This window comes from Blastomyces dermatitidis (assembly GCF_000003525.1).
Source record: "Blastomyces dermatitidis ER-3 genomic scaffold supercont1.7, whole genome shotgun sequence".
Taxonomy (NCBI): Eukaryota; Fungi; Ascomycota; class Eurotiomycetes; order Onygenales; family Ajellomycetaceae; genus Blastomyces; species Blastomyces dermatitidis.
The window spans coordinates 578797-604277 of record NW_025544780.1 but is presented as its reverse complement, the minus strand read 5'-3'; the positions used below and the strand labels follow the sequence as shown (position 1 = coordinate 604277).

Below are 25481 nucleotides of genomic sequence, written 5' to 3'. Positions count from 1 at the left end.
ATTTATTCAGTTAAAATTAAGTAATTAATAGTGATAAATGTAGAACTGAAAGCTGCAGAGAATAGATCAGTAATTATAAGTAATTAAAGAATTAACAGCTGATTCAGAGATAGTTAAGCTGATTTAATTATTAAGAATGTTAAGAAACAGCTGTTCTGATAAATCTCTATATATATAGTCTGTATTAACTACTGCAGCAGCTGTCAGATGATAATATTTAGCATCATAGATATGTTTATAATTAAGAGTTCAGCAGTTATTACAGTTCTTGAACATGTGATTAACAGTATAGAACAGATAAGATGAACAGTCTTCACAGTATATATCACAGTGTGATAGCTCAACTCACTGTGAGTTAAGTACAGAAGCAGCTACATCTCTTAATAATAAGTGAGAGATTTGAACTGAATGTGTCTGATATGCATAATACTGAGCTTGATAACATGTAGAGCATGTATGAAATAATGCATTGAATTAAGAATATTCAAACATGCTGAGAGAATAAGAATTCTCACATATCAAGCAGCAGTGCATGAAAGAGTATATTAATGAATATACAGGTTGTAATGAACATAGATAAGAGTATAAAGAATGTAAATACAGTAGAGAACATCTGTAAAGAAAAGAATGAAGATTATCTATCAGAGTTGTACAGGCTGCAGAGCCAGCTGTTAATCTCAATCATAAATTTGATAAGGTGCATGTGATGACATATGAGGTCATGTTACAGTGTTTTTTGCATGGAAAAGTTGGTTTTTCTTTAATATATAGAGAGATAAATAAATAAATAATACGAGTCGCCTATCCGTACGCCTAGATATCTCCGAGATATAAAATAGCATGAATTCTAGACTTGTCGGGAGATCTCAGGGCGGCCGTTAATCAAATAGTCGGCGCGGGTAGTTAGTTATAGAAGCAAACCGTGGATTAAAAAAAAAAAAAAAAAAAAAAAAAAAAAAAAAGCCGGATATAACTACAGAGGCACCAGTTATTATTATTATTATTATTATTATTCTTCCATTATACTCATATGCAAGCGGAGCTTATGATGAGTCCTTGCGTGATGTTAAATACAGGCCAAGTGTTGGTTATACAGGAGGAAATACAGGTGTTGAGACCACGCCAAGATAACAAGAACATAGGAAATACAAAGGAGTGACAATTAGATACATGCGATAATAACTTCCCAGCCCAGGAACATAGAGCGATTTATTGGAGCGATTTGTACACCTCTGTATTTATTAGGAACCTGAGGTGCTTGAGTTCCGGATTTAATGTATCCCCTGCGGGTTTGGAACCCACACGCCTTGGTTTCCCATGCCAAGGCGCTACCAGGTGGCCGCATTAACCATTCGGCCACCGGGGCACAGAGGCACCAGTCAGCCCTAGCTAGCAACACCAATTCCGCACTATTGAAAAAGCAAGTCAGTCAGGGAATTGAAATTGAACTATGGAGTCAAAGGAATACAATTCTCCGGACAAGGAAATGCGAGCTGGCAAGGGTCAATAATAATAATGATAGTACATAGTTGTGAAGAGTTCAACATCTGATATTACTTGCAACGAAGCGGGCGGTGTTGCCGATTTTCGCTATCCCCCTCTCCTCTCCAATCATGTTTACTCTGCAAGTCTCAAGTGAGAGGTGCCATGTGGCAGCCGTGGCCGCAGCAATTTGGCAGGGAAAAGCAAGGAGCCAAGTAGTGAAGAAGAGCAGACCGCTATTATTATCATTTATTGTTGTTTGGAAAACCTATGATTGAACGGAAAGGGGTTCTCGAAGAAGAATATTGCAAAACGGTGATTTCCCGGTAGGGCTATGCAGCACATGTAATGTATGTTGTTGTATGTTACACATGTACGGAGTACATAACATACATAATATTAAATAATAATAATAAGGCATGACATGCATGATCTGCTCTGCATTTTCGTTTCGGTCACCACTTCTGCGAGTCAGGATCTACTCCGTAGAGCTGACTGACATGTGTCTGTCTCTTGAAAACAACCTGACAGTTTTACGAAGCATAGACAGTCTGTACGGAGTATGGGAGCGGGGACTTCTGTACTTCATCCAACATACCTTGCTACACGTCGTGGCCGCTTCATAGCCTTCAGATGAGAGAAATCAAGATGGGACAACAAAGAAGAAGAAACATTCCATCTCATCAGGTCTTAGCCACACTAATTAGTAAAAAGTCTGTATGTAATCAGGCAAGTGGAAAGACAAGCGCGAACCACAACGCAAGCGGTAGCACTAGCCGGATTAGGGAATCTGAGTGGGGCGACGGATGGGCCATATACGGCCGATGATTGGCTGACCGAGTGGAGCCTCAATTTCCACCAGCAACAGATTACAGATTAATTTAGAACAGGCACGGCTGGATCCTTAATGCCACAGAATTAGCTCATGTATACGGAGTACAGCGTAGGTACTAAGTAGTAGTAGGTACGTACTGCGTAAGCACAGGCAAGATGGGGAGAGACAACTTACAGCGTAGACAGGCAAAAGGGGCATTGTGGAGACCTCGGGGCGTGGCAGTAGCAACTGTAAGCTCAGCCCGCCCTTGGCAACTTAGCGGGGTTTTGACTATGGAGTTACATTTGGCCGCCATATAAAACACGCGCAAGGAATAGGTCACTCAAACGGTCAGGTCCCTGGCAGCTCAGCTCGCTGGTAGGGTTGAACCACCGAAAACGTCTCCTTTTTCTCTCCTCCTTGTGGGCTGGCCTGGGCCCTGTCTTGTCTCCCTTGTTACTTACTAGTTACTAGCTACGGAGTACTTAGTCTACTATTATTAATATTTATTATTACTACTTGTTAGCAGTAGCGTTGGTTGTTGGTGTGGTGTGTGTTGTGTGTGGTTCCCGTAGCCCCGAGCCAAGCCCAGCCCCAACTTCCAAAGCCGCTGCAGCCCCGTTTGTTTGTCTGTTCTGTTTCCCTCTTCTCAACCCTCTTCTTCTTCTCACCTTCTCCTATTCTTATTTTTCCTATCTCAACCTCCATTATCATCAACCCCCTTTCAATCCTCTTCGTCTTGCTCTTGCTCTTGCACGCACGCCCTCCCCTCGCCTGCATCATCCATACATACATACTGTCGTCCTGGGAAACGCTCCCCGAATATTCCCGTATACCGCTCTTGTCTCGACGAATCTACTACCCAGAATGACTGCGGCTGTTCCCCTCGACGCCTAATCCGTCCCTGTGCTGAAAATATCCTCTCTCTGGCCCGGCTGCTGCATACCCACACTCGTTTTATATCTTGATCCTCTGCTTCTTTTATCTTCACCCAGTCGCTCGTTTGTTGTGTTTTGCCTTTTCCCCCTTCTCGTTTTTACCTTGCCGCCGTTGATCGGCGCCGGCCCTGCACCAACCAACCAAAGGACCAATCGACATATTTCAAATGTGCTGCTAGGGGATTTGACGATTGCCTTTAACTCCTGATCTTGGTTTTGCAATCTTGCTTGTTGCATTTTAGTACTCACAAAAAAAAAAAAAAAAAAAAGAAAAAAAAGAAAAAAGAAAAAGAGAAAAATAGCATACTCTTATCCCTCACCACCATGGCTGCTGCTCAAACAGACCTTAGTAAGCAATCATTACTACCTTCACTCCATATTGATATTGTTCTGCTTTCAAAAGTACTAATTTCGTTGCTCTAGTATACGGTCGCTCTCTCAATACTCTATTCCGTCGATGTGTCGTCAATTGCCCGGCTAAACCTCCGCCTTGCCCTAAGTGCCCAGAGGGAGAAACCTGTTCTTTGATAAGCCAATCCTGTCAGGCCTGCCAGAAAACCGTCTGCATCAGTCTCGGGGAGGTGGGTGGAGTGGCTGCCCCTGATGAGCCCGCCTCTTCGAATATTGGTGCCATCGCTGGTGGAGTTATTGGTGGTCTGGCTGTGTTAGCCGTTCTTGTTCTGGCCTATTTTTACTTCCGGAAGAAGCGTGCGAACCGTGCAGCTAACCAGCAGTGGGAGTCCGAGTCGTATGAGAAACAAGAATCATTGGCAGGCAGCCGTGTCACACGGCAATCCACCGTTGGCTCGATCGCGTCGACTGTTCTCACCAGAGCATCAAATGTCATCCAGATCGCCTATATACCAGGCGTCACCAACCGCTCCCCACCAGACACCCCAGGTCTACTTGTCCCTCCAGTTCCTCCACTCCCCACAGCCAATGGAAGCACATACGGTCAGGACCAGCACTTTTTCATGCCTGGCGATATCCGTGATTCCGTGTGGTCTCAAATGACAGAGGATGATCGTAAGAGTATGAGTCCCAGTCTCGCTCGCAGCAGCGTGGCTACCACCCTCTACCGCCATGATGCCATCGTCAGCCCCGTCCCTGCTCAGCAAGCCCTCCGCGCCAAAGCTGCAGTCGTCAGTGTCAAATCTGGATGTATCACTCCCAGCGAAAGCCCTCCTTCCTCGACTCCTGTCGTCCCCCCTATTACTGCTTCCCAAATCGACAAGGCCAACGCCGTGGGCGCCAAAATGGAAAAGAAGAATGATAAGGCCGCCAACGAGAGGAAGTTTGCCGGTTCCATCGTCGCCCGCTCCATGGTTGCACGCCCTGTCAACCTGACCAAATCCCCTCTATCACCTCGGTCACCTAGATCGCCTCGGTCCAAAACCAGCACCATTTCCGAAACCGATGAGTCGTCCAATCCTATGATCACCGTCTCGCAAGCATCGTCCGTGAGAAATGAACCCGCTAGGATTGCTGAGTTACCCGGAGATCTGTCCACAGCAATTCCTAACCCCTCTAGGGTCGCGGAATTACCAGGTGACCATCCTAATAAGCGTCAGTCCAACCAGTCTGTCGCTGTCACTGTCATTGAGGATTCACCGTCTATCAAACAGAGCCCCTTTGATGATTCTCACGCTTCGCCGGACCAGTCTAAGTCGCCCACCACTAAACCGGATCAGAGCGAAAAGTCTACCCCTGACGAAAACAATTCCAGTCAGAGTTCCAATCAGTTGCAAGAACCACACAGTAAACCGGATTCTGAAAACTCACTCCAGAGAAGTATGAGTCCCTTCGACGACAAGAATGAGGTTAAGCCCTGAAAAGTTGAAGGAGGGGAAAAAAAAAACAAAAAAACTCAATAATGTTTTTGTTCTTTTCTGTGAAGACGATACGAAACAAATATTTTACATAAATACTTCTTTTGTATGGACACACACTGCTCCTCGCACCACCCTGCGTTCTGGACTTGCTTCATATCGAAATCATTTCGATGAAGATTCCGGGACGACTTACGATTGATGGGGCGTAATGATCGCAGAAGCTTGGACTGGGAATATATATGGCGCATTACGGGAAAGACTCGATGGTTTGGGTTTTTGGACTACTTTTATTTTTATTTTTGTACAAATGGCATTCTGTCTTTTATACCGGGGTTTTTTTTTTTTTTTTTTTTTTTTATCTGACGTTTCAACCTCCTTTGCGCTTGTTCGACATTCCATGCACCTTTTTTTCCTTTAATTTTGGTCAGTTCTATACCTTTTACACTTTTTGGCTTAACGAACGCTTTGTCCATGCACAAGCACTTTTCATTAGCCTTATGCCATGTAAAACTTTGCCGAGGACGACTCCTGTTCTCTGTCCTAATATTGGACTTCAATCTGTTTTTGGTATATATTTCTGGCAATTGAATCCGAGAAGATTCCTCCCGTGTCACTGTTCAATTTATTGAACGGTTGATATTATTTCTAACTTCTCGATGTATTTTGGGTCCTGCCATAGCTAGGAGAGAAATATGATTCGTTTTTTGGACTATTTCTTGAACATTCTTTAACTAATCCCAACTATCCAACGCATGAACGTAAGGTTGCATTGTGCGAAATATCTGGTTGTCGTCAAATCAACCACTCCGCTCGCCTCAGAGCCAGGAGGATCACTCTACAAACAAATAAATCAATTCGAGATACCTGCCCACCGCTCGGTGTGTCCCCCAAAAGCCGAAGAGCCCGATTTTCCCTGTTCCGCAAAAACGCGGCAAGACCACCGCCGCCCGACGACCACTCCACTACCAAGATTGCTGCCTAAGTCCCCCAATCCTACAACCTTGGCCAAGCCCCCAACCACATGATCTCGTGTCTCCTCCGCGTCATCCGCTAGACCACATGCGGTAAAATGGCAGGCGAATTTGCGGATTCTCGCGTCGGCTTCCCTGCGCGTGGCTGCCCGATTTGCAGGTTTTTTTGCTAGGTTTGTTGGTTGCTTTGGTGATGGTGCTATGATAGCCTTTGAAGGATGATTTTACTTTGTTTTTATGACTCATTGCGCGCTACGGTGGTTGGGATTGGAATTTGTGAGTTCAGGTTTCAATCCTGAGCGGGTTGGGAGAGGGAAAAGCGGATTGGAATTGTCCCGTCTTGGTACTTTGGAGATGTCATTTGGCCGGGGAAGGAAATCTGGCGAAATGGTGGGGGGATGAATACGAAGTGTTGACCCCAGTTGATGAGGTGGGATGACGGGGTATAAAGAGGACCCTGATTCCTCCCTTCTGTCCATAGGATCCCTATTCTCGTTCACCTCAGCATCTCAAATCAGAGCCTTATAGAATTGCTTCCTCTTTCAACCTTCTTCGAACCCCAAAGCACGGTACCTAACCCCAGCTCCCAATACATCATGTCTGGCGAGTGGACTCCTCCCCCCTTCGGCGCCCCATGCTGGGTGAACATCCCCGTCATCGACGTTGCCCGTGGTATGACGTTCCTTCAACCAATTTCCCAGCCTTCCAAAGGACAAGAGACACTGACACTACCACGCAGCCAAATCATTCTATACCGCTGTCTTTAATTGGACCATCCCCCCCCTCCCCGCCAACCTCAATGAGAAGGATATCGCCATATTCAGTTTTCCCAGTCACCCCAAGTCAGGAGCCCTGTGTGGTAGCTTTGAGCGCGTCGATGCCAAGGTGCATACCAAGGGCGACAGTGCCTTCAAGATGTACTTTATGGTTGAGGATGATAAGAAGACAGCTGAGGTATGTTTTGTTTGCGTTGACTTGTGTTTCAGTAGCACAAACTCCGACAGTTGCTTTGATGGGCCATGCCATGACAATGGCGAATACGTGTGCACTTCTTGTAGGCAAGTGTCCTGACTAGCCTTTCAATCATAGGCAATCATCGCGAATGGTGGGGCTGTGACTGGCGAGCGCACCCCGGAGGGGGATCATGGCTTTATCACCCAGTGCCGCGATACCGAGGGGAATGGGATTGGCATCTATATCAACGAGAAAGAGTGCAGTGGGTAGACAGATACGACCGATTGACGGCCCAGGCGGGTTCAACTAGGCGTACTTGTTGCAGGGGATAGTTTCGGGTTGTGTTGATTGTTTTTCCATTTCTCCTATTCCCTTTTCTATTCACCCGGGCTCTTTTTTTGTTGGCTCTCCAGTGCTCGTAAAGAACGACCATGAGGTGGACGCAGAAGCAAGTAATGAGTTTCATAATTTTGAACGATAGTTAGTATGAAATAAGCTGAATTGGTTTATCTTAATTTAAGGTACTGTTTGAAGCGAATTCATAATAATAAATAAGTATTTACCAACATGAGTAGCAACCGTAAGGAATATTCGAACGTCTGGAGAGATCTTCTCGAGTATCTAGCTGCCACCAACGTAGCGGAAAACGATTTTTCTCGACAAAAAAAAAGTCGTGAATTCCATGGAAACGAACATACAGAAAATGCAACCATAATCTATGCTTTTTGGCAGTCATTCCATGAGAGTCCTTGTCTCTCTGGCCGCATTATTTTCGACGGCTTGCACGCATTGCCCCCGACATGCATCCAAAGAATTTGCAGTCAACCTCACTGATGGATTGAGTGGATTTGCTCGCTGCTTTTCTATGTGTAGTGAAGTCGAAGCTAGCCTGGATAACCCGGCTGGGAATTCCACCAGTGGCAGTGTTGCCTGGTAACCCTGTGCCCTGATTGGCACCTACGGTGCCTTTAATATAAGAGTGCATTTGAAATTCAGAATAAGGATCCAGCTTCGGTCTCACAACCCCGCACATTTCGTGCAGGGACTGTCGCAGAATAGAAATTCGGAATTTCGTGGCAGCTGCCGCCACGTTGATGACTTGATCATCCATCATTACCCCAATCGAATTGCTCCTGTCAAACTAAAGAAGACATTCACTCCGACTCGGACTCCTCCGGTTGCATGATCTTCTCATCCAGCTCCTACGAGTTTAAACGCGGAATATTTTAGCAAAGATGGAACTTCAACAGATATAAAAAATGGGTCGTAGAAATGTAGAAATGTAGAACACACGTTACTCAGGCGCGCTTTCAAGTGCTGCAACTGGCTTTCTTTAATCACCAGATGGCGCTCGTCATCAAGGTCCTCGACGATGTAATCGTGCCGCTCCTGGTCGTATTTGAGGATTATGGCCTTTACGGATGGGTCGCACTCTATTAGGACACCTATGGACACAGGAAGATATTAGTTGAGATTGATACATTTATGGCTGGTGCCATTTAACCTAGCATACATACCTTTTACGGCACGGGGCATGGTTGGATCTGACGGTTGTAGAGTGGAGATTGGATTCGGAGGAGACGCGGTTATTTGGGCTTCTTTTGTTATAGGAGAAAAGCAGAAGAATCCTTAGGAACTGAGTGGTTTCTGGTCATAAATTGTTGAGCTCAAGAAACGAGAGGTTGGATAGAGCTCACAGCTTGGCATTGTCCCAGATCACGTGATATTCTTCTACGACTTTCTCTGCATTTTCTTGTAACGGAATAAGTAAAGAGAACAACAATAATAAAGACAAACTCAGCGAGCCCACTCACAAAGCGCGAATTGAGTAACTAACCCACTACCAGTGAAGACAAGACCATCCCATTGGGGGTTGAATAGCCAAAAAAAATCAAGGTCAGCTGAATTGGTTCTTGTACAGGTTCACGTTTCACCAACGCGCAGAGAGAAACAAAGATGCAGTATTCCGCGAAACCGAGATTGCTCCATATATCATCTCAACCACGCTCAATAATAATAACCACGCGTTGCTAACACTCTACATATGCAAAAGAGCTAGTTCATCAATTTGAACGGGGGGAATATCGCTCCCTACCTGTTGAATGATCATATCATCCAACATCACCCAAACCAGGAGAAGAGGCAGCCTCTGCGGACCAGAGTGTTTCAAGGCGCGCGCCCCTCCTCCCTCCTACAGTTTGGAATTATCAATCCTCAAAACCATTCTTTCCCTTTGTTTCAAGTGGGATAACGCGCGCGCCCTGTTCCCTGCCGTGCGTTCGCGGTGGAGTCTTACAGATGAGATGATGTCTGACACAGCGAGGTCGATCTTCGACCGCGCCACACAAAACGGGATATTGAGGGTTATTGATATCACCATGGATAGTCAGTCACTTGGAGTGAATGGATATGCCGGCATAGATTTGCCACTGATGGTTTGAAGGGGACGGTGAGAAAAACTTGTGTGTGGGTGATACAGCTAACAAGATAACAACCCTGTATGAGGCGAAGATCCCATCGGTGCTGAGCCGGATCCTTGCGGTGGTGTGGCTTTTCTGAGGAAGAGAGTGTGAAGGGATGTAGAAGTGTGGATATTTTCACCATCCGTCATGATGACGGTAGTCGTGGCACTACCGGGCTACTAGAGGGGATGTATCATTTATGTAGGGGGTAAAATCCGTCCATTTGATTAGAAAATTGCGTAATCTGTTCCAGTTATATTATATATTATACCATTGGCAGTAAGTGACCGTCTGCAATATCGTTTCTCTGAATCTAGTATTGGTGACGGAGGACAAGGCGTCCGTTTATATAACTTGTAGTTCTAGGGAGAAAAATTCAGCACGGGTTAATGAGTTAATTATGCCTCGGTCGCGAAGAACGGCTCCAAGATAAATATAGTTACGATATATATATATATATTCTTATTTACGCATTGTATTGGTAATTGGTCACACCATATTCATGATGTGAAATATTAGACAAGAAACAACCCTTTCAAATTACATCTACATCTAAGAAATAACTTCACGACTTTGAGGAAGACTCAGATTAAAGCAATGATGCACGCACGATGACCAAGCCACAACCAACCAAGCCAAGCAGAATGGCACAGAACGGCTTGGCACCATTGTTCGTCCATTATCTCCAGAATACCAAGACAGAACAACAAAAGTCAGTTCTCGAGAGTTCAATTCAAAGTAGTTAGCAAAGATTCGATCTTTCGTAGGTAGATCACATATAGCTATACTCACTCTCACTAGGCGTGCCTGGAGACGCGATTGGTTTAAGAGTTTTTTGTCTATGCGACAAAAAGCCACTCCAAATTAACCTAAGTTAAGTTAACTTGCAATATTAATAAGGGAGAAGGAGGCGGATGTTGTGGCTTGGGTTGGTGCAACATTTTCTTAACCCCACCTTTTGTAAACTTAACTTAAGCTAGGCAGCAATAGCAGAGTAAGATACGAACATTCAAGTCACGACAGCGCTTTATTCCGAAGTTGCTTGGAAACGAAAGCAGATGCTATTTGGAAACAGGATAAGTTTTATTGATGAAATATTTGCGGCATGAATGTAAGTGTGTTGGCTCGTTTTTTTTTGTGATATTTTAACGGAAGTTGGGTATCAAGGTAGGGGAAGGAGAAATGGGTGAATGGAGAGAGATAGAGAGAGGGGGGGAGAGAGAGAGAGAGAGAGAGAGAGAGAGAGAGAGAGAGAGAGAGAGAGAGAGAGAGAGAGAGAGAGAGAGAGAGAGAGAGAGAGAAGCGACTAGATGGGATCGAGGAAGTGTGGTAGTTGAGTGAGGTAGGTAGGTAGGAAGGGTTGATGCGCGTGAGAGAGAAAGGGGGCATGTTGGTGAAAGATAAATCTACGTCCTAAGAAGATGCGTTGAAGTGGGTAACGTCGAGGGAGGCACGGAAGTCAAGCGATGTTGAGAAACATATATATATATATATATATATATGCTATCAAGAGAGGGAGAAATAAGGAAGACGGAGATAAAAGAAAAGAAATCAACAAATGAGAATTAAGACGCTGAAAAAAAAATAAAGAAAAAAGAACCCGCTGACAAAATGCATTTATAAACAAACATATCATTCTAAAAACGTCTACAGGTGAGGGGTATTGAGAGCCATCACCATCAACAGACCGGATATCAACCCAGCGGTCGGGAGAGTCATGATCCATCCGCACACAATATATCCTAGCTGTCTCCAGTTGACGGCACCGAGATCATAATTCATCAGAGCGGTACCCATAGTGGCACCCGTGAGACACTGGGTGGTACTGACGGGAAGACCAAGACGAGAGGCCATCAGAACAGTGACGGCAGCACCAAGCTCCATGGAGAAACCACGAGTAGGGGACAACTGGGTGATCTTGTTACCCAGGGCGCGGATGATGTGATAACCGAAGAACCAGAATCCGGCGCCGAGGAGGAAACCGGCGACGATCAGGATCCAGACCGGGGTGTTGGTTTCTTTCGAGACCACGCCGGTGATGTAGGTGTCGTAGGCACCGACCCAGGGGCCGACCGCGTTGGCAACATCGTTAGAACCGTGAGCGATGGACATGATCATGGCACTGGCAACCTGGGCATATGTCCAGAGATGTTCGACTCTGTTATCGTAGCGCTTGGCGCGGGCGTGGGTTGCAGCAAGGAGCTCGGAGGAGTGGGAGACGCAGTCACGGGAGACGCCCTGGAGGAAGAAATATTTGACCCAGGACCAGAGGCGTGTTGGGCTGTAGACAGGGAGGTGTCTTGTTGGTGCGAGCCAGCGCTCTTCCGGTTCGAGGAATTGCTTGCTCTGGAGAGCGGCAGTGTTATGCTCAAGGCCCTTCTCGAGGGTAGACGGGTCGGGAGAGTCTGACCCCTTGTCATTGGAGGCGGGCTTGATGGCATCTGGGTCGGAAGCGTCGTTTTTGTTATTATTGTTGGCGGATGGAGCAGCGGTGTGGGCGCTCTTGTAATAGTCAATGACGACCTCACCATCAGCCGCGCCAGGGAAATAGAGCCAAGGATCATCGCGCCAGAGGGTTGGGCCCAGGGGAATATGGTAGAACTTGATGCGGGCATCTCCAACAACAAGGCGGCGGTGGAAGTAAGGGATGAAGAAACCGTAGGCGATAGCCAGGCAACCGAAGAAGACCCCGAGGACAATGCCGCACATCCTCCCGACACCAAACTCCTCATAGGACTTGCCACCGGGCAGCTCGACGATGATGAAAAGAGCAAGAATGGCGGCAGTGAAGGCGAGATAGTAGGGAATCATACGCATGGCCCACTTCAATGGATCCCGGCGTTCGAGGACGGAGTACTTGATGGTGCCGAAGATGATGGCAGAGAAAGCGGCGGCAATGGCGGGAGCAATGGCCCAAGAGGCAGCGATCTGAGAAACACTGCCGCTGTCCCAGGCCCATTTGACGCTGGCCTGGGAAGCGATACCAACGCCGACAAGGGCACCGACAACGGTCTGGGTAGTTGAGACGGGGAAACCGAGTCTGGTGGCGACGAGCAACCAGGTAGCAGAGCCAACTTCAGCGCAGCCCATGGCAAGCATCATGGTGCCGGGATTTGGCTTGAACCGGTTGATATCGATGATACCGCTCTTGATGGTTTTGGTGACACGGGAACCCAAGGCCACGGCACCGACGAACTCCGTGATCATGGAGAGGAAACCGACCTGAGGCATGGTGAGGGTTCTTGCAGCGACGGAGGTCGCGTAGGAATTGGCAACATCGTTGGCACCGTTTCCAAAGGAGGAGCCGCAGAAAGCGATAGAGATGATCGCGAGAATCCAGTCATACTGAGTGAGGACGGGCATGGCTAGGGTTGGTTGGGGGAGGGAGCAGTCCTCTTTTTTATTTTTATATTTTTTATTTTCTATTTATATCAAAGTTACTCGATCAGTCAAGTAAGTAACCCAGACGGGGGGGAGGAGATAGAAAAGAGCACGGCCCAGCTTGGCAGGATTAGCCCTAAGCTAGACGAAAGCGAGGGGAAGAGAGGGGAGTGGAGGGAAGGGGAATTGCGGTGGGTGATGTGATGTGATGTAAAGTTGAGATTGAGGTTGAGATGGAAAAAAGGAAGAGGGAGGAGGAGGAGGAGGAGGAGGAGGAGGAGGAGAGATATAGAGATAGATATATAGATATAGGATTCGTTGGTACCCTTCCCACGGCGCAAGATGTAACTATGGCTCTGTCAGCCCTGGCAAACCCAAGCAGCGAGTGTCACCATAGATGGGAAAGAAAAAAAAAAAGAAAAAAGACATGAAGGGGGAAGAAGAATTGTCGGCAGCTGACAGCCAACCACTCGGCAACATGCTAGACAAACAACCAACCCTCTTCTAACAAACCACCCCCCCCCTTCAGAAAAAGTCAGAAAAAGCAGAATCTATGATCTTCCTTCCCCCAAACTTAGCACTCCATAGTTCTGGATTTCGCTGGATTTCGCTGGATTTCGTTCTTCCTGGACTCCCGTCAGAGGTGTCCCAAAGAGGCAATTAGCCCTAATTCGAGCCAAGGGAATGGCGCAACCAGGCTTGAACCAAAGCCAGCAAGCTTCTTATCGCTTATCCAAGCATCCAATGCCAGACTATTATGACTATTATTATTATTAACTAAGTTAACTTAACTAGTTAGTTACTAGACTAGACCAGACTAGCACCGAACGAGCCACTGGGGCCGAGTAAGGTAACGAATAACTAACTAACTAGTGGGGGGAAACCACGGGCTGGCCCTGCGTGGTGGTTTCCCGCCAATCACCGCGGCGCCCTTCAGCACGTTCTCTAACCTCGCGCCGAGTTTATCTCAACCTCCTCTCCTTCCTTCCCTCGTCCGTCCATCCCTCCTTGCTCCCTTCCCTTCCTCCCTCTTTGCCCCCTTCGACATCTTCTTATCTAATCGGTTGATCCCACATTCCAAAGTCTTGTCGGTGGTTTGTGGTGGCGGAGTGGAGGCAGAAGAGGGGGAGGAATGATGGAATCTTTTTTTTTTTTTTTTTTTTTTTTTTTTTTCCTTTTTTCCCAATTTGGTCTCTCGTTCTGTTCCTTGGCGGCGTCGTGGGAGGGAGATGGAAACCAAAACCAAAACCAACCAGCATTCATATTCATATTCATATTCATATTCACCTGGGACTGGAGATGCAACTTTTACTGAACAACCGCCCTGCTGCATCGCCAAATTGTCCATTCTGATTCTTGCTGCCGAACCGGAGATCAACCTCCCCCCCCCCCCCCCCCCAATTGCAGATGTGAAACACCCTCCACGTGGGCGGATGTGTGTACAAAGATGATAAGCAACTGATTTTGTATGTGTGTTGTATGTGTGTTGTATGTGTGTTGTATGTGTGTTGTATGTGTGTATCACATTCATTCAGGAATATGTGATCACGGCTTACTGCGTATTGAGTTCATGCTTCCGCTGTTGACTGCAAGAATATACACATTATTCACTCACTCAGTATTTCTTTTTAACATCCAAGGTTTCTATTTAACGTGCATATCTATAGAAACATTTCTTGATTTCTTCATTTCTTCATTTCTTCATTTCTTCATTTCTTCATTTCCCGTCTTCTTCTTCTTCTTCTTCTTCTTCAGGAGTTTGGTTTGGAGTTTGATTTGAAGAAGAAATTCATATGACCACGATTCTTGTCCAAGCGCCTTCGCTCGCGTATTACCCACTTGAACATTATTGGACAAGCCAGATAGCTTGGAGAGGAGAGATAGATATAGCTCAGCTACTCGAGACTCGAGACTCGAGACTGGGAGCTGGCAACCGGGAGACACACACACACACACACACACATACATCCTTGGCTGACTGACTCTATGGATCCAATGACTGCTGTTATCCCCTGCACGGTTTCAGTCCGTTCGCTCTCTTTTCCTGCACAATGCTTGACCGGACTACTAAGAATTGCTTATTCCCGTCTCACCTTTTGGAAGACAAACTTCAGTAGAAAAGCGCCCTCCTCCCACGTTTTCCCCGTGCTGCCCGCGCTGTTTTCCTTTTGATGTTGGCCCATGGGTTCTCTTCCCTCTGGATCTCCACCCACCCGGCTCGGATACGCCCCGCCTGGCTGTATATCTGTATGTCTGCATGTCTGTATGTCTGTATGTCTGTATCCCCTCCCGGCTGCAGCACGAGGCCCATGCGCGATGACTCTTCCCCCCCCCGTGGATCCAGAAGGAATGAGGAATGCAGGGAAGAAAGCTGCAGCACGCAGATGCAGACAACAGTTACGAGTATGTGGGAATTGTCATCTTGCATCCCCACCACATAAGCTCGGGCCTGCTGGTGTCGCTTCCTGGCCCAATCATAATATATATCTCTTTGTTGACTCCTGGCTCCCCTTGGCCCCTGACTCCTTGAACTTCCTCCCCCCTCTCCAAAAAAAAAAAAAAAAAAAGTTCCCTCCCCGTGTCAGAGTTTTACTACCATCCTCGACCTGTTTGAGCAGTCTGCCCCCGACATACGCATTGTCCGAGATGACCAGGGCTTTTTTCTTTTTTTTATTTCAATTTTCAACAGCCATTTCGCTTCAATAGATTCGACTGACAATTGACTCGAGCGCTGTACCTACCGTGCAGGCTTTTCTGTTAAGCCATTGTTTCGCTTCCAGGCCTAACCTATATATATATATATATATATATATATATATATATATATATAATCTTGGAGGCAAAAACAGGATGAGGACAGCGACGTTTTATACCTGGTATTCGACATCCCATAATCCTTTGCGCTCACGGCAGCTTACCTTAACCCTGCGTCCAGAGGCCGAGATGACCGAACAGCATTATTACCTTTGAATAATAGGGGGTTTAGCAAACATAAGAGGAGCTGGGGCTGCTGACTTGATCTACTTGCTGCAACCTTTTCGAGGTGACCCTTTGGCGCTTGCGGGAAAGAGAATAGAAGCACCACACCACTTAAAGCGTAGATTCAAAGCTGTTGGTAGATATTCTTCAACACATTTGTAATTCCGAGTTTTCACTCATTAGCAGACCATTGCCTGGACAATCACCCGACAGCTGCTGCTGAAGTGAAAGCGGTTTCGCGGCATTCAGAAAGGTTATGTGACGATGTACAGAGGGTGCTTGGTGTATATGGAGATTCCCACTCGCTTGGAGCAGGTGTATGAATTGCCATTGGGAACGCAAAAGGGAATACCCAAAGGGGGATCATAAGCGTTGGGAAATCTGGAATGCGTTGTTGCAAAATATATCCTGATTGAAGGTTGCTGGATGATGTCGATGGGTTGAGATACTTCGACAAAATCTGGGATTGAGCAATTTTCAAAAATGGTGGCCCTCCTGCCAGAATAGCTAGCTGCTTTGTCCATCTTCACATTGTATGGCCATGCATGCTCTCTGAATGACAGCAGGATCTACTACTCATGGGCCGTTTCTTCTTGCCTTTCAACATTGTCCATGTTTTGAGAGATGAAGATAATTTCATTTCCTGTTCTTGTGTTTACTTTTAACATGGCGTAGCCAGCGATCCAGCAACACACATTGACTCCCAATGTGTAATGTATTCCGGCTCGCCGACTCGACTGTCAATCGAAACCATGAACAAGCCTCAAGCCTGAGGGAACGAGTAACTAGTCATTTAGTTATTTAACTGTCGCTGATTGGTTTGGTAGTGCTAGTAACTAGCGTAGCGTCAGGGTTAACAAACCCGAGCAAGTTATTTATTTTGGCAGCCTGAAGATTCACCATCCATCACATTCAGACGCGTGGCAGCGAGATTCTTTCCTTATCGAATTCTTCATTTCCCATATCTCGCCGTTCTCTGTAACTACAGAACACGGAACCCAAAGAAGCGAAGCAAATGTCCCATGCTCAGGTCGTGCGAAAGATCCCAAAGAAGTCGCGCAACGGCTGCCAACAATGCAAAGCAAGAAAAGTGAAGGTAGGCCTTCTAAGGTTTCGTAGAAGCTCTCTAAATATCCTATGCCGCAACCTGCAGGGCGTAACATCCGGATGGTCCTTTTCTTTTCCTTTCTTCCTAAGGATCCTTTCTCTCTGTCTCTTTTCGCAAAGCAAGCTCTGTACCAGCGATGTTGACTTGCCCTCGTTGAAGTGTGACGAACAAGCACCGTGTTGCCGCAACTGCAAGTATCGCAAAGTGAACTGCAGCTATCAGTTGCAATGGGGTCAACCATCTAGCTTCATACCATCTCGATATAGTAACCCTCAGCCTGCCCAACCGTCGAATGAAGTGCAAAAGAACAACTTGCTCCCGTCTTCCCGCCCCCCCCTTATTCCTCCTACCCGCTTAGCACACAATGGAACCACGCCATTACAGGAGCTCGAGTTAATGCATCATTATGCTACTACTGCATTTGCTGTTTTCGCCGACTACGAAGTGTACAGGTCCATTTGGCAGGTAGCTGTTCCTCGCGAGGCGCAATCGTACCAGTTCCTCATGCATGTCATCCTCGCCATATCCGCGCTACATATCAGTCATCTTCGCGAGACTTCTGCTCATGGGAGTGGGTCTTCATACAAGGAATTGGCACGCACACAGTACCATGATGCGGTGGTTGCATTTCGCTCGACGGTGCCGCGAATGACCAAGTCTAATAGCAGCGCCGTATTTGCTTTCTCTAATTTGACAATCTACTTCGCCTTGGGCTCGTCAAAATTCTCGGCCGACAATGGAAGGATGGAAGATCCGATTGGCGAGTTGCTGGACGTGTTTACCCTTCTAAGAACAGCCATGGAGACTATACGATCGTCGTGGGACTCACTTTCAGATGGCCCGCTCGCTCTGCTCCTTCAACGTGGGCCAGCGATTACAGACCGTCAGTACCTCCCTCCAGACATTGCCATGGGACTAGAACTCATGGAGCAATTCTGTCAGAGTGTGACTACCATTCGAGGTAGCGACGGAACGATCAATGAGACTTATCAAGTCGCCATCAAGCAGCTCTGGGACTCATTCGTCATGGCGGAAACGAAACGCAAAGACTGGTCGATGGCTCTACGATTCCCCATCATATTTTCCAAACAGATTCAGCAGTCCTTGAGGCGGCGAGATCCAACAGCCCTGGTACTTTTGGCGCACTTTTGTGTTTTGCTCCATCGAGCGCCAACACGGTGGTGGGCAGACGGTTGGAGCGAGCAAGTTATTGATGCTGTTTTTAGAAGTCTAGACCTGCGCTGGAGGCATGCAATAGCTTGGCCGATGAGAGCAATTGGTGTGGAAATGCGAAGCATAGATTTAGACGCTGCGGATTGGGATTTACTTAGTATATGAAATATTGCAATGAATTTTTATTCTGGTGCGTAGAGCGCCTCATGCCCTATTCCCTACTTTGCTCATCACGAGACAGTTTGCGGACGGAACTATTCAGAACAAGCGAACTCTAGTATTCAATGACACGCCTGAAGCGATAAAAGGGTCAAGTATAAAGTATTGTTTATCTATCTATATCTGAACAAAATGCTAATAGAGAAATATGCCCAAAGGAACAAAATCCATGATAAGCGCGAATGAACGGTAACATACAAAGTACGAGAAAACCCGCGTCAATAGAAGCCTCCAAAACCCCCCAGCTTCCAGATGACCAAAGGAAAATCGTGATACAGCAGCGCTTCTGTTGTTCCGAGTACACGCATCGCTCAAGCTAGGCCCCTCGTTGCGATAGCATGCCTCGCATATGTTGTCTCCGCGAAACTGGGCCTTTGTTTCCTCATTGAGTTCGGATTATTACCATGAGTTCCGGCAAGCCCAAGCTCCTCAGGGTGCATATCCATGCCAACGGATTTCAGCCGAGAATCTCCCTTCAACAACTCGGAAATCACACCCGGGTGCATGACGTTCAGCACCATCATAAGAATCCACATTAGCGTGGCGTCGAAAATATAGAGGTAAAATTCGCGGCTCAGGAGCGTGCCGTCCGCGCCCTGAATGTATTCAATAATCCGAAATATGGAACGGATCATGATAAGGACGGAGACGGCGTAAAGAGAATAGAGGTATTTACTCCAGGAAACCTGGATAGATAGTGATGCTGTCGTTGGCCTAGCAGCCATCCGGCGGTGAAAGATGACCGAGACAATGATGAAAAGGCCGAAAAAGATAAGCTGGATGCACAGGCCAACGATGATCACCTTTTGGCCTAACGAGAGATTCGACTTTGTACCGCTAGACATGATTCCGCCGCCTAAGCTTGCCGTTAGATGATCCATGTATCCGCACGAGCCGAGAGCCGTTTTGTGAAAGAGAACCTAGCGATGAAGAGCTGGTATCGAGAGATAGTACGTACCACATCCCTGAACAACAAAGGAAAGGATGTCACCAGTGACAAAAATCTTGGTCATCCAAGTTCTTCGTATTACCGAAAACTTTTCGCCGTGGAGGATGGCAATGATGCGTCCTAGCTCCATGTATATCGACGCAGCAAACAGAGCTGGAGCTAGCAGTAAAAATAGGTTTTGGATAATGTACGGCGTATCTGTGAATAAGGGCGCTTCGGTACTCGAGATGATGCGGGCGCTGTATCCTACAATCTCAACTGAATGATATGAGCAAGCAAACATGCAAAGCTCATACGCCGAAAATGGCAACATCAATCACTCACAGATTCCCCCAACAACGACAGGGATGAAAAACCACACACTCCTTTTGACGAGTTGGAATGTGTGAAAGCCAGTGGTTGGCAAAAAGAGTATAATGAAGACTATGGCCGCAGCCTTGGAAGGGGTATATTTGTAGAAGTCATGAAATTCTTCATTGGCCATCTTGTCTGAAATTTCGCGAGCCGCAGGAGAAGTGATAACGTATGACAAAACTCTCTATATATGTATGGGAGAAAAGTGAACGAGAGACGGCAACAACAGATCTAGTAGCATCATCCCCTTTTATATAAACAGAAAAGGACATTGCCTGCCATTGCGATAGAGCATCAACAATTCGGAACAGAAATAGCAAGACTCGTCATACAATCTGGTTTGAAACTGAGCCAGGTCCAAACTTCGCCTCTTATTGCGTACGTCTTGTGCCATCTCACTGGACTTGGTCGTGGTTATAGTTCCTACGTTCGGATTAATTTCCACCTTTAGAATCTTCAACTCAGGGGTCATGCAATACTTTCGGCAGAGTCAACTCGGGCGAGGCCGTGTTCGGACACTAGACCAAATACGGACTAGTAAGCTGGACCAATCCGAAACCTTAAAAGTCCCGAAGTCGATCTGGACCGATATTCCGAAATCAAGGACCGGTAGTTTCTTTCTACAGACTTTGAATATTATTATTGTGTTGTATGGAAACTGGAGCTTAGCCAGGACAATACCTAAAATTTAAAATTGGAACTTCATGCGCTTATTGGAAAGTGGCACCAGCCGTTGAATTCCCTGATGAATGGGGTGTCGATATCTCAGAGCGCAATCCACTTCGATCGGCGGCAAGAGACAGCTTATCCTGCGTTCGATTAGTTCCTGGAAGCCAGGGAAAAGTCACACTGACACATATTAACGCTTCGCCTTTATGAAGGCGCCACGGCCGTGATTTGTGAGTAGCTGGTTCTAATCGCGATCGTTTTCGCAGCAAGAAATATATTCATTCCCCTTGGTGCTTGGCTTCCCAACGTCCGCTGCACAATCAGGCGGAGGATTAATACCGGTGCAAAACGGTCCATGCATATTTCAGAAAGGAAATTTCGAGAAAATGAACAAATCCACGAATAAGTTTAATGGACAGGATGAAAGCAGAAGTAAAATTTCTAGAGCAGGCGGACTGTTCCCCTTAAAATGCCTTATTAACTATCACGCAGTTGTTATTTACAGTTTAGCATTTCCCGAAATTTCTGCCTTGGACGCAAACGTCGGGGGGTTAGGGTCCAGGGGACCCTGAAGCCAGTTTACCATCCTACGTACCGCAGTGATAGGATTCAAGCCGTCCGCTGAGCAAAGGAATGAAGTGTTAATAGCGAGCAGAACATAAAAGGTGATAAGGAGAAACACACCGTAACCGATAAAGGGTGCGTGGATCTGATATCCCATCATTTCAACAATGCGTCGTGGGATCTCAGTGAGTCTTCGAGGGTCGACTGCAAGAATTTGGTTTTCGATTGGTCGGACCTATGGGGGATCGGTATGTCAGCGGAGTCATTACAATTACCCAGCGTAAGGAGGTGTTAGTTCCTCACATAGGGCTGGCAGTATTGGACCGTCGCGCTCTTTCGGGGGTTAAGGGAGTTGTTTGGTCCGCCACAATGCCACGTTGTGGCAAGGAAGTAGACGACGCTCCCTGGGGGACAGGTCATCGGCACAGTCTCGTCGTACTTTGGACGCCGGTCGGCCCCCCAAGTATGACTACCGGGGATGATGCGTGTGGCGCCATTCTCGGCAGTGAATTCATCGAATGCTTTCAAAGGACAAAGTCAGCGAAATCTGCTTTGTCGCAGCGGCCCCTTGGAATGCCGTACCTAGAATTATCGCACTTCCCAGTGGCATACGTGGACGTGGGACATGACAGAAAGAGTCATCTACAAGCTTCGAGATTCCGTTAGCCATCGACAAACCTTGACTGTCATTAACTTCGCGGGCGTACCGTGATGCAAGCCTTGGTGGGCTTCACCGGGGTTGATCTGGATGGTATGAAAAGCAGTGATATTGTACCCCGTGTCCAAGAAGTAGTCATTCAAGGTAAGCACACGAGGGAGCATTGCGAACTTGTCGAACGCTCTCGTCCTATGGTCTCAAGAAATAGACATTAACCTCATCCTATAACAAGTAACAATCTTCAGATATTGCCGTGGTAGAGACCCGTACATGTATGTACTGTACATACTTGTTCAATAGCGAATATATCCGATTCGTATTTAGCCCTTCAAACGCGTTCCGACCTTTGATCGGATCGGAGCCACTTAGCCGGTCGATCTGAGCCTTTGCGGCGTCCGCCTCTTCCGTGGTGAAGCAGTTCTCAAGCACGACGTAGCCGTGACGGAGACAGTGCTCCACGTTGGCCCGATCAACAGGGTCTGCAGGCAGGGGCCCTTTCATCATGCCCAGCGCCTGGAGCTGCGCTTCTAGCGAAGGTGTAGCCATGGTGCAAGCCAAGTTTGAAGTTTCGTAGTGAAAATTATCAGAGCGCTCACGGGAAAAATAGCGTAGCAGAATTCAAATTGCCCAATGCTGCGGCGGAATAGTAGAGAATAGCGACCGTATTAAATATGAGAACAGGAAGTAAATAAAAGGAATAATTGACCGACATCCAGAGACCATCCCCGCATTTCATCGACGGGATGATTTCCCCACAGGCTATCGACCTGTTATTTTACCTCGGTATCCAAATCCCCAGGCCCGCTCGCGGTACGGTAGTTTACTGCAGCGGCGGCGAGCCTTAAAAGCTAGTTAACTTAACTAGTTAAGCCACTTCTTGTGGAATAATAATAGAACAAGAGCCAAGGATTGGATGGCCGTATGGCCGTTAACGTAATCAACCACCAGCATGTCAACTGCTACAACTCGGTGTATGAATGTGCCATTGATGTTGAGGATCCAAACGGTTATCACACGGGACGCTACTTTCCAGTGACATTGGGGAATGAGTTTAAGGGCGGTAGATACCGTGTTCTGCATAAACTTGGGTGGAGTGGATTCGCAACTGTTTGGCTGGCGAGAGATAACCTGTATAGCTAACTTCGTCTTCGTAAATGGAATAACAGAGGTGGAGCTAAATGACGAATAGGACGTAAATACTCCAATGTGGCCCTAAAGATTATCAACGTGAACGATAGCTCCCAGGAGTTCAGAGTTCTACACCACCTCCAACAATCCAGCGTTGCCCAGGCAAATGTTGGCCACCCAGGTCGTGCTTCAGTGCTCCAGCTCCTTGACCACTTTGAGCCCGCAACTCCATACATGGGTTTGATATTCCCGGTCATGGGCATGGACCTTCGTTCTCGGATAGACGCCCAGCACGGACAACGCTTGCCAAAGCAGGTTGCGCTAAACGTCTGTTCCCGAGTAGCCCTCGGTTTGGACTACCTCTGGAAATGCGGCATTGCACATGGAGGTAAGCAAGCCGCTATCCTACAACTTGAAGAGTGCCGTTGCTCAGAACTATGAAGATTTATATTCTAAAAATGTCCTCTACTCTGCCCCTGCTGTATCTCAACTATCAGAAGATGAGATTATGCCTTACTTGGGGAAACCGGTGACTGGCAGGGTTCAAATGACAGACGGTCAAAGCTCTTCGCCTTCGATGCCGCCTTACTTGGTCCGACCAGTTTCAATCCGCGGTGACGATATGGACATTAGAATTGCTGACTTGGGGAACGGTAGATATTCTAACTTGCCAAAGGCTTTTTCACAGTACTAACACGCACATAGCATTCTTTCACGAAAACCCACCAAGTCGCTTGTACACTCCTTGGCATATGCGTGCACCCGAGTCGGTCTATGCCCAACCTCTGGATAAGAATGTCGATATGTGGAGCGTTGGCTGTTTAGTCAGTATCCATCCTCCTCAAAAGGCGTGAGAGAACTGCTGACAGAAAGACTTGCAAGATATTCGAAATTATCACAGGAAGGACATTCATGGATTCTTTCTTAGCAGACCGGATGGACATGATCGTTGGCTTGAAACAAGTCCTTGGACAACCGCCATCAAAGTTGCATGACAGCTTGGAAAGCGATGTTCGGAATATGCTTGATAGCACCCCCGCCCGAGATATGGGATTCTACCAATATCTTGAACTCAACTACAACCAGGATGACGCTAAGCTTTTAGCTCTTGACGGCTATGAAGACGAAGAAGAAATTCCTATCGAAGAATCCGAGAAGCTGCCACCAGAGTTTACTGAGACAGACCTGATGTCTTTGACAGAGATTTTACTGGGACTGCTCAGTTACGAACCCCAAGAGAGAGGTACACTTGCCTCTCTACTTAGAACTCTTTCTCGCCTGGATAAGTGACATGATTTATTGGCGTAGGCTCTTAGTAAGGGAGCGAGTCAAGAGGTTCGCCACTATGGATGTTGGGGATGGAGGCTTTACGAAATGTGGTTTATAAGGTACGGCTTTAAATAGCATGGGCACAGTGCAAAGGGATCAAGTAACTGAGCTACACAGATGAAGACAGGAAGCCAGCAAACTCATCTTCATGTAACTAATCAATGCAAAGACAATCAGACAACTCTCATTGAATGTCCTTCTACTCATGACCTCAGTTACTCAATTTGATCTCCTGGCTCGCCATCTGTCACCTTTTCTGGTCTCTCGTCGAAAATTTTGAATGACTCATACTCCTCTCCCTTGTCGGCTTTTGAGTAAATATGGATTGGCCGAACTGTTCCTTTGGCTATCATTTCTGCCGTATTTATATGCAGGGTGATATGGTACCGAGAGTCAGTGTGGCTAGTATGCACCGTGTTCCTTCATAATGTCAGTTCGCCATGTATCCACTTCCCTTTTAGGATACAGACTTGATAACACCCCAAATGAAGGAACTGTAAGTTGGGAGTGTTGGGTCCTCGGTGAAGCTGCTGATGATAATTTGTGTGTTTCTCCATTTAACTGGGTTGTTCTTTGGTGCTTGGCCCTTTGCTCATCTTATTGCTTGCTTCAATGCATTCATTGCAAGGCTCCTAAACCTGTCAGAATTCCAAACTCTATGAGCAAGAGACAATGCTTCATATACCTGATTGTATCTTTCCTGCACTGGATAAGTCTGCTCGCGGCGTCATGGGAAGATCACAAAGGAGCCTACGTATAAAGAAAACCGAAGCGCCGGATTTTATATATTAACGAGGCAGCAACAGCCATGTTACCCCGCTTGTGTTGGCGGCCGTGAGCAGCCTCGAACGTGCAGCTATGTCTCGGAGCCATCTTATTTGACTGGATCTCGTTAACCAAACATGCATGGCGAGGTGAGGCAAGGGTGAGGACAGAGCGGCGAGCCTCCCACACTAATCCAGAAGCAGACATGCCAGATTCCTGTATAACTACTACCCTCATCTCTCTATTATTAATAATTACATATGAGATCAACGTGCGTGCAGGCCGAGCGATCGCTAGGGCAACGCCACTGGGGCGGGCGCCGCTACAGATTGACCATTCCATTCGAAGTCAAAGGGTTCAAAAAAATGGTCAGACAAAGTTTCAAAAGATTTAGTAGTACAGATTGACCTACTCTGTATGGTTCAGAAGGACAAATCGTCCAGCATTCTATGGAATGAAAGATGCTTGTTCCGATTAATGCCAGAGGTACCAAAAAGGGGAAACCTGGAAACCTACCAGCGATTGTCATGCAGTTAGTTAGCCAGGGACCCCATATATACGCAGTACGGAGTACGGAGTACTCCGTAGTTACAGTACAGCTTCATAACTATTTATTATTAGCCCCTGATAACTCCACCAAGGGGTTCCCACTTTCGATTGCCAGCTAAAGTTGTTTCTGTGGAGAGAATTTAAGTTACTGATGAGATGATTGGATTAGTTTTAAGAGGTTGAAAGGGGGCCCCAGCTCTGCT

The 25481-nt window shown here is 46.9% G+C and overlaps 12 protein-coding genes across 14 annotated transcripts; 5 read left to right on the top strand and 7 right to left on the bottom strand.

Moving 5' to 3' along the window:
• Positions 1-2594: 2594 nt before the first annotated feature.
• Positions 2595-5408, top strand: BDCG_06637 (uncharacterized protein). Its single transcript, XM_045422390.1, has 2 exons — positions 2595-3583; positions 3658-5408. Exons 1-2 carry the CDS (start codon positions 3559-3561, stop codon positions 5064-5066), a joined length of 1434 nt encoding a protein of 477 aa, XP_045278040.1. The 5' UTR covers positions 2595-3558; the 3' UTR covers positions 5067-5408.
• On the bottom strand, positions 2819-3288 carry BDCG_06638 (uncharacterized protein; the record flags this gene model as incomplete). The annotated part of the gene is made up of 1 exon (XM_045422391.1): positions 2819-3288. Exon 1 carries the CDS (start codon positions 3089-3091, stop codon positions 2819-2821), a length of 273 nt encoding a protein of 90 aa, XP_045278041.1. The 5' UTR covers positions 3092-3288.
• Positions 5409-5419: 11 nt separating the features above from the next.
• Positions 5420-7559, top strand: BDCG_06636 (uncharacterized protein). Its single transcript, XM_045422389.1, has 3 exons — positions 5420-6709; positions 6777-6991; positions 7127-7559. The coding sequence occupies exons 1-3, from the start codon at positions 6634-6636 to the stop codon at positions 7259-7261; spliced, it is 426 nt and encodes a 141-aa protein (XP_045278039.1). The 5' UTR covers positions 5420-6633; the 3' UTR covers positions 7262-7559.
• Positions 7560-7757: 198 nt separating this feature from the next.
• On the bottom strand, positions 7758-8105 carry BDCG_06635 (uncharacterized protein; the record flags this gene model as incomplete). Its single annotated transcript, XM_045422388.1, has 1 exon — positions 7758-8105. One exon carries the CDS (start codon positions 8103-8105, stop codon positions 7758-7760), a length of 348 nt encoding a protein of 115 aa, XP_045278038.1.
• Positions 8106-8145: 40 nt separating this feature from the next.
• BDCG_06634 (RNA polymerase II transcription factor B subunit 5) lies at positions 8146-8527 on the bottom strand (the record flags this gene model as incomplete). Its single annotated transcript, XM_045422387.1, has 3 exons — positions 8146-8193; positions 8285-8436; positions 8509-8527. 3 exons carry the CDS (start codon positions 8525-8527, stop codon positions 8146-8148), a joined length of 219 nt encoding a protein of 72 aa, XP_045278037.1.
• Positions 8528-8781: 254 nt separating this feature from the next.
• Positions 8782-9629, top strand: BDCG_17352 (uncharacterized protein). Its single transcript, XM_045426491.1, has one exon. It carries the CDS (start codon positions 9094-9096, stop codon positions 9430-9432), a length of 339 nt encoding a protein of 112 aa, XP_045281776.1. The 5' UTR covers positions 8782-9093; the 3' UTR covers positions 9433-9629.
• A 1471-nt stretch (positions 9630-11100) lies between these two features.
• BDCG_06633 (PiT family inorganic phosphate transporter) lies at positions 11101-12816 on the bottom strand (the record flags this gene model as incomplete). The annotated part of the gene is made up of 1 exon (XM_045422386.1): positions 11101-12816. One exon carries the CDS (start codon positions 12814-12816, stop codon positions 11101-11103), a length of 1716 nt encoding a protein of 571 aa, XP_045278036.1.
• A 2955-nt stretch (positions 12817-15771) lies between these two features.
• Positions 15772-22217, top strand: BDCG_06632. 2 transcript variants are annotated; one of them, XM_045422385.1, is made up of 4 exons: positions 15772-16909; positions 17081-18415; positions 18472-19263; positions 19332-20067. In XM_045422385.1, exons 1-2 carry the CDS (start codon positions 16829-16831, stop codon positions 18257-18259), a joined length of 1260 nt encoding a protein of 419 aa, XP_045278035.1. In that variant the 5' UTR covers positions 15772-16828; the 3' UTR covers positions 18260-18415; positions 18472-19263; positions 19332-20067. The 2 variants fall into 2 exon arrangements, with proteins under 2 accessions (XP_045278035.1, XP_045281775.1); XM_045422384.1 differs by having other exon boundaries at positions 17081-22217.
• Positions 18287-20067, bottom strand: BDCG_06631 (RTA1 domain-containing protein). The gene is made up of 3 exons (XM_045422383.1): positions 19587-20067; positions 19272-19520; positions 18287-19169 (listed from the first exon to the last, which is right to left on the bottom strand). The coding sequence occupies exons 1-3, from the start codon at positions 19744-19746 to the stop codon at positions 18625-18627; spliced, it is 954 nt and encodes a 317-aa protein (XP_045278034.1). The 5' UTR covers positions 19747-20067; the 3' UTR covers positions 18287-18624.
• BDCG_06630 lies at positions 20298-22991 on the bottom strand. 2 transcript variants are annotated; one of them, XM_045422382.1, is made up of 6 exons: positions 21778-22991; positions 21557-21696; positions 21432-21491; positions 21153-21370; positions 20970-21084; positions 20298-20906 (listed from the first exon to the last, which is right to left on the bottom strand). In XM_045422382.1, the coding sequence occupies exons 1-6, from the start codon at positions 21792-21794 to the stop codon at positions 20785-20787; spliced, it is 672 nt and encodes a 223-aa protein (XP_045281774.1). In that variant the 5' UTR covers positions 21795-22991; the 3' UTR covers positions 20298-20784. The 2 variants fall into 2 exon arrangements, with proteins under 2 accessions (XP_045281774.1, XP_045281773.1); XM_045422381.1 differs by having other exon boundaries at positions 21797-22991.
• Positions 22429-23925, top strand: BDCG_06629 (CMGC protein kinase; the record flags this gene model as incomplete). The annotated part of the gene is made up of 5 exons (XM_045422380.1): positions 22429-22567; positions 22697-23023; positions 23079-23288; positions 23341-23459; positions 23518-23925. 5 exons carry the CDS (start codon positions 22429-22431, stop codon positions 23923-23925), a joined length of 1203 nt encoding a protein of 400 aa, XP_045278033.1.
• Positions 23926-24696: 771 nt separating this feature from the next.
• Positions 24697-25083, bottom strand: BDCG_17351 (uncharacterized protein). Its single transcript, XM_045426490.1, has one exon. The coding sequence runs from the start codon at positions 25069-25071 to the stop codon at positions 24715-24717; it is 357 nt and encodes a 118-aa protein (XP_045281772.1). The 5' UTR covers positions 25072-25083; the 3' UTR covers positions 24697-24714.
• Between the last annotated feature and the right edge of the window lie 398 nt (positions 25084-25481).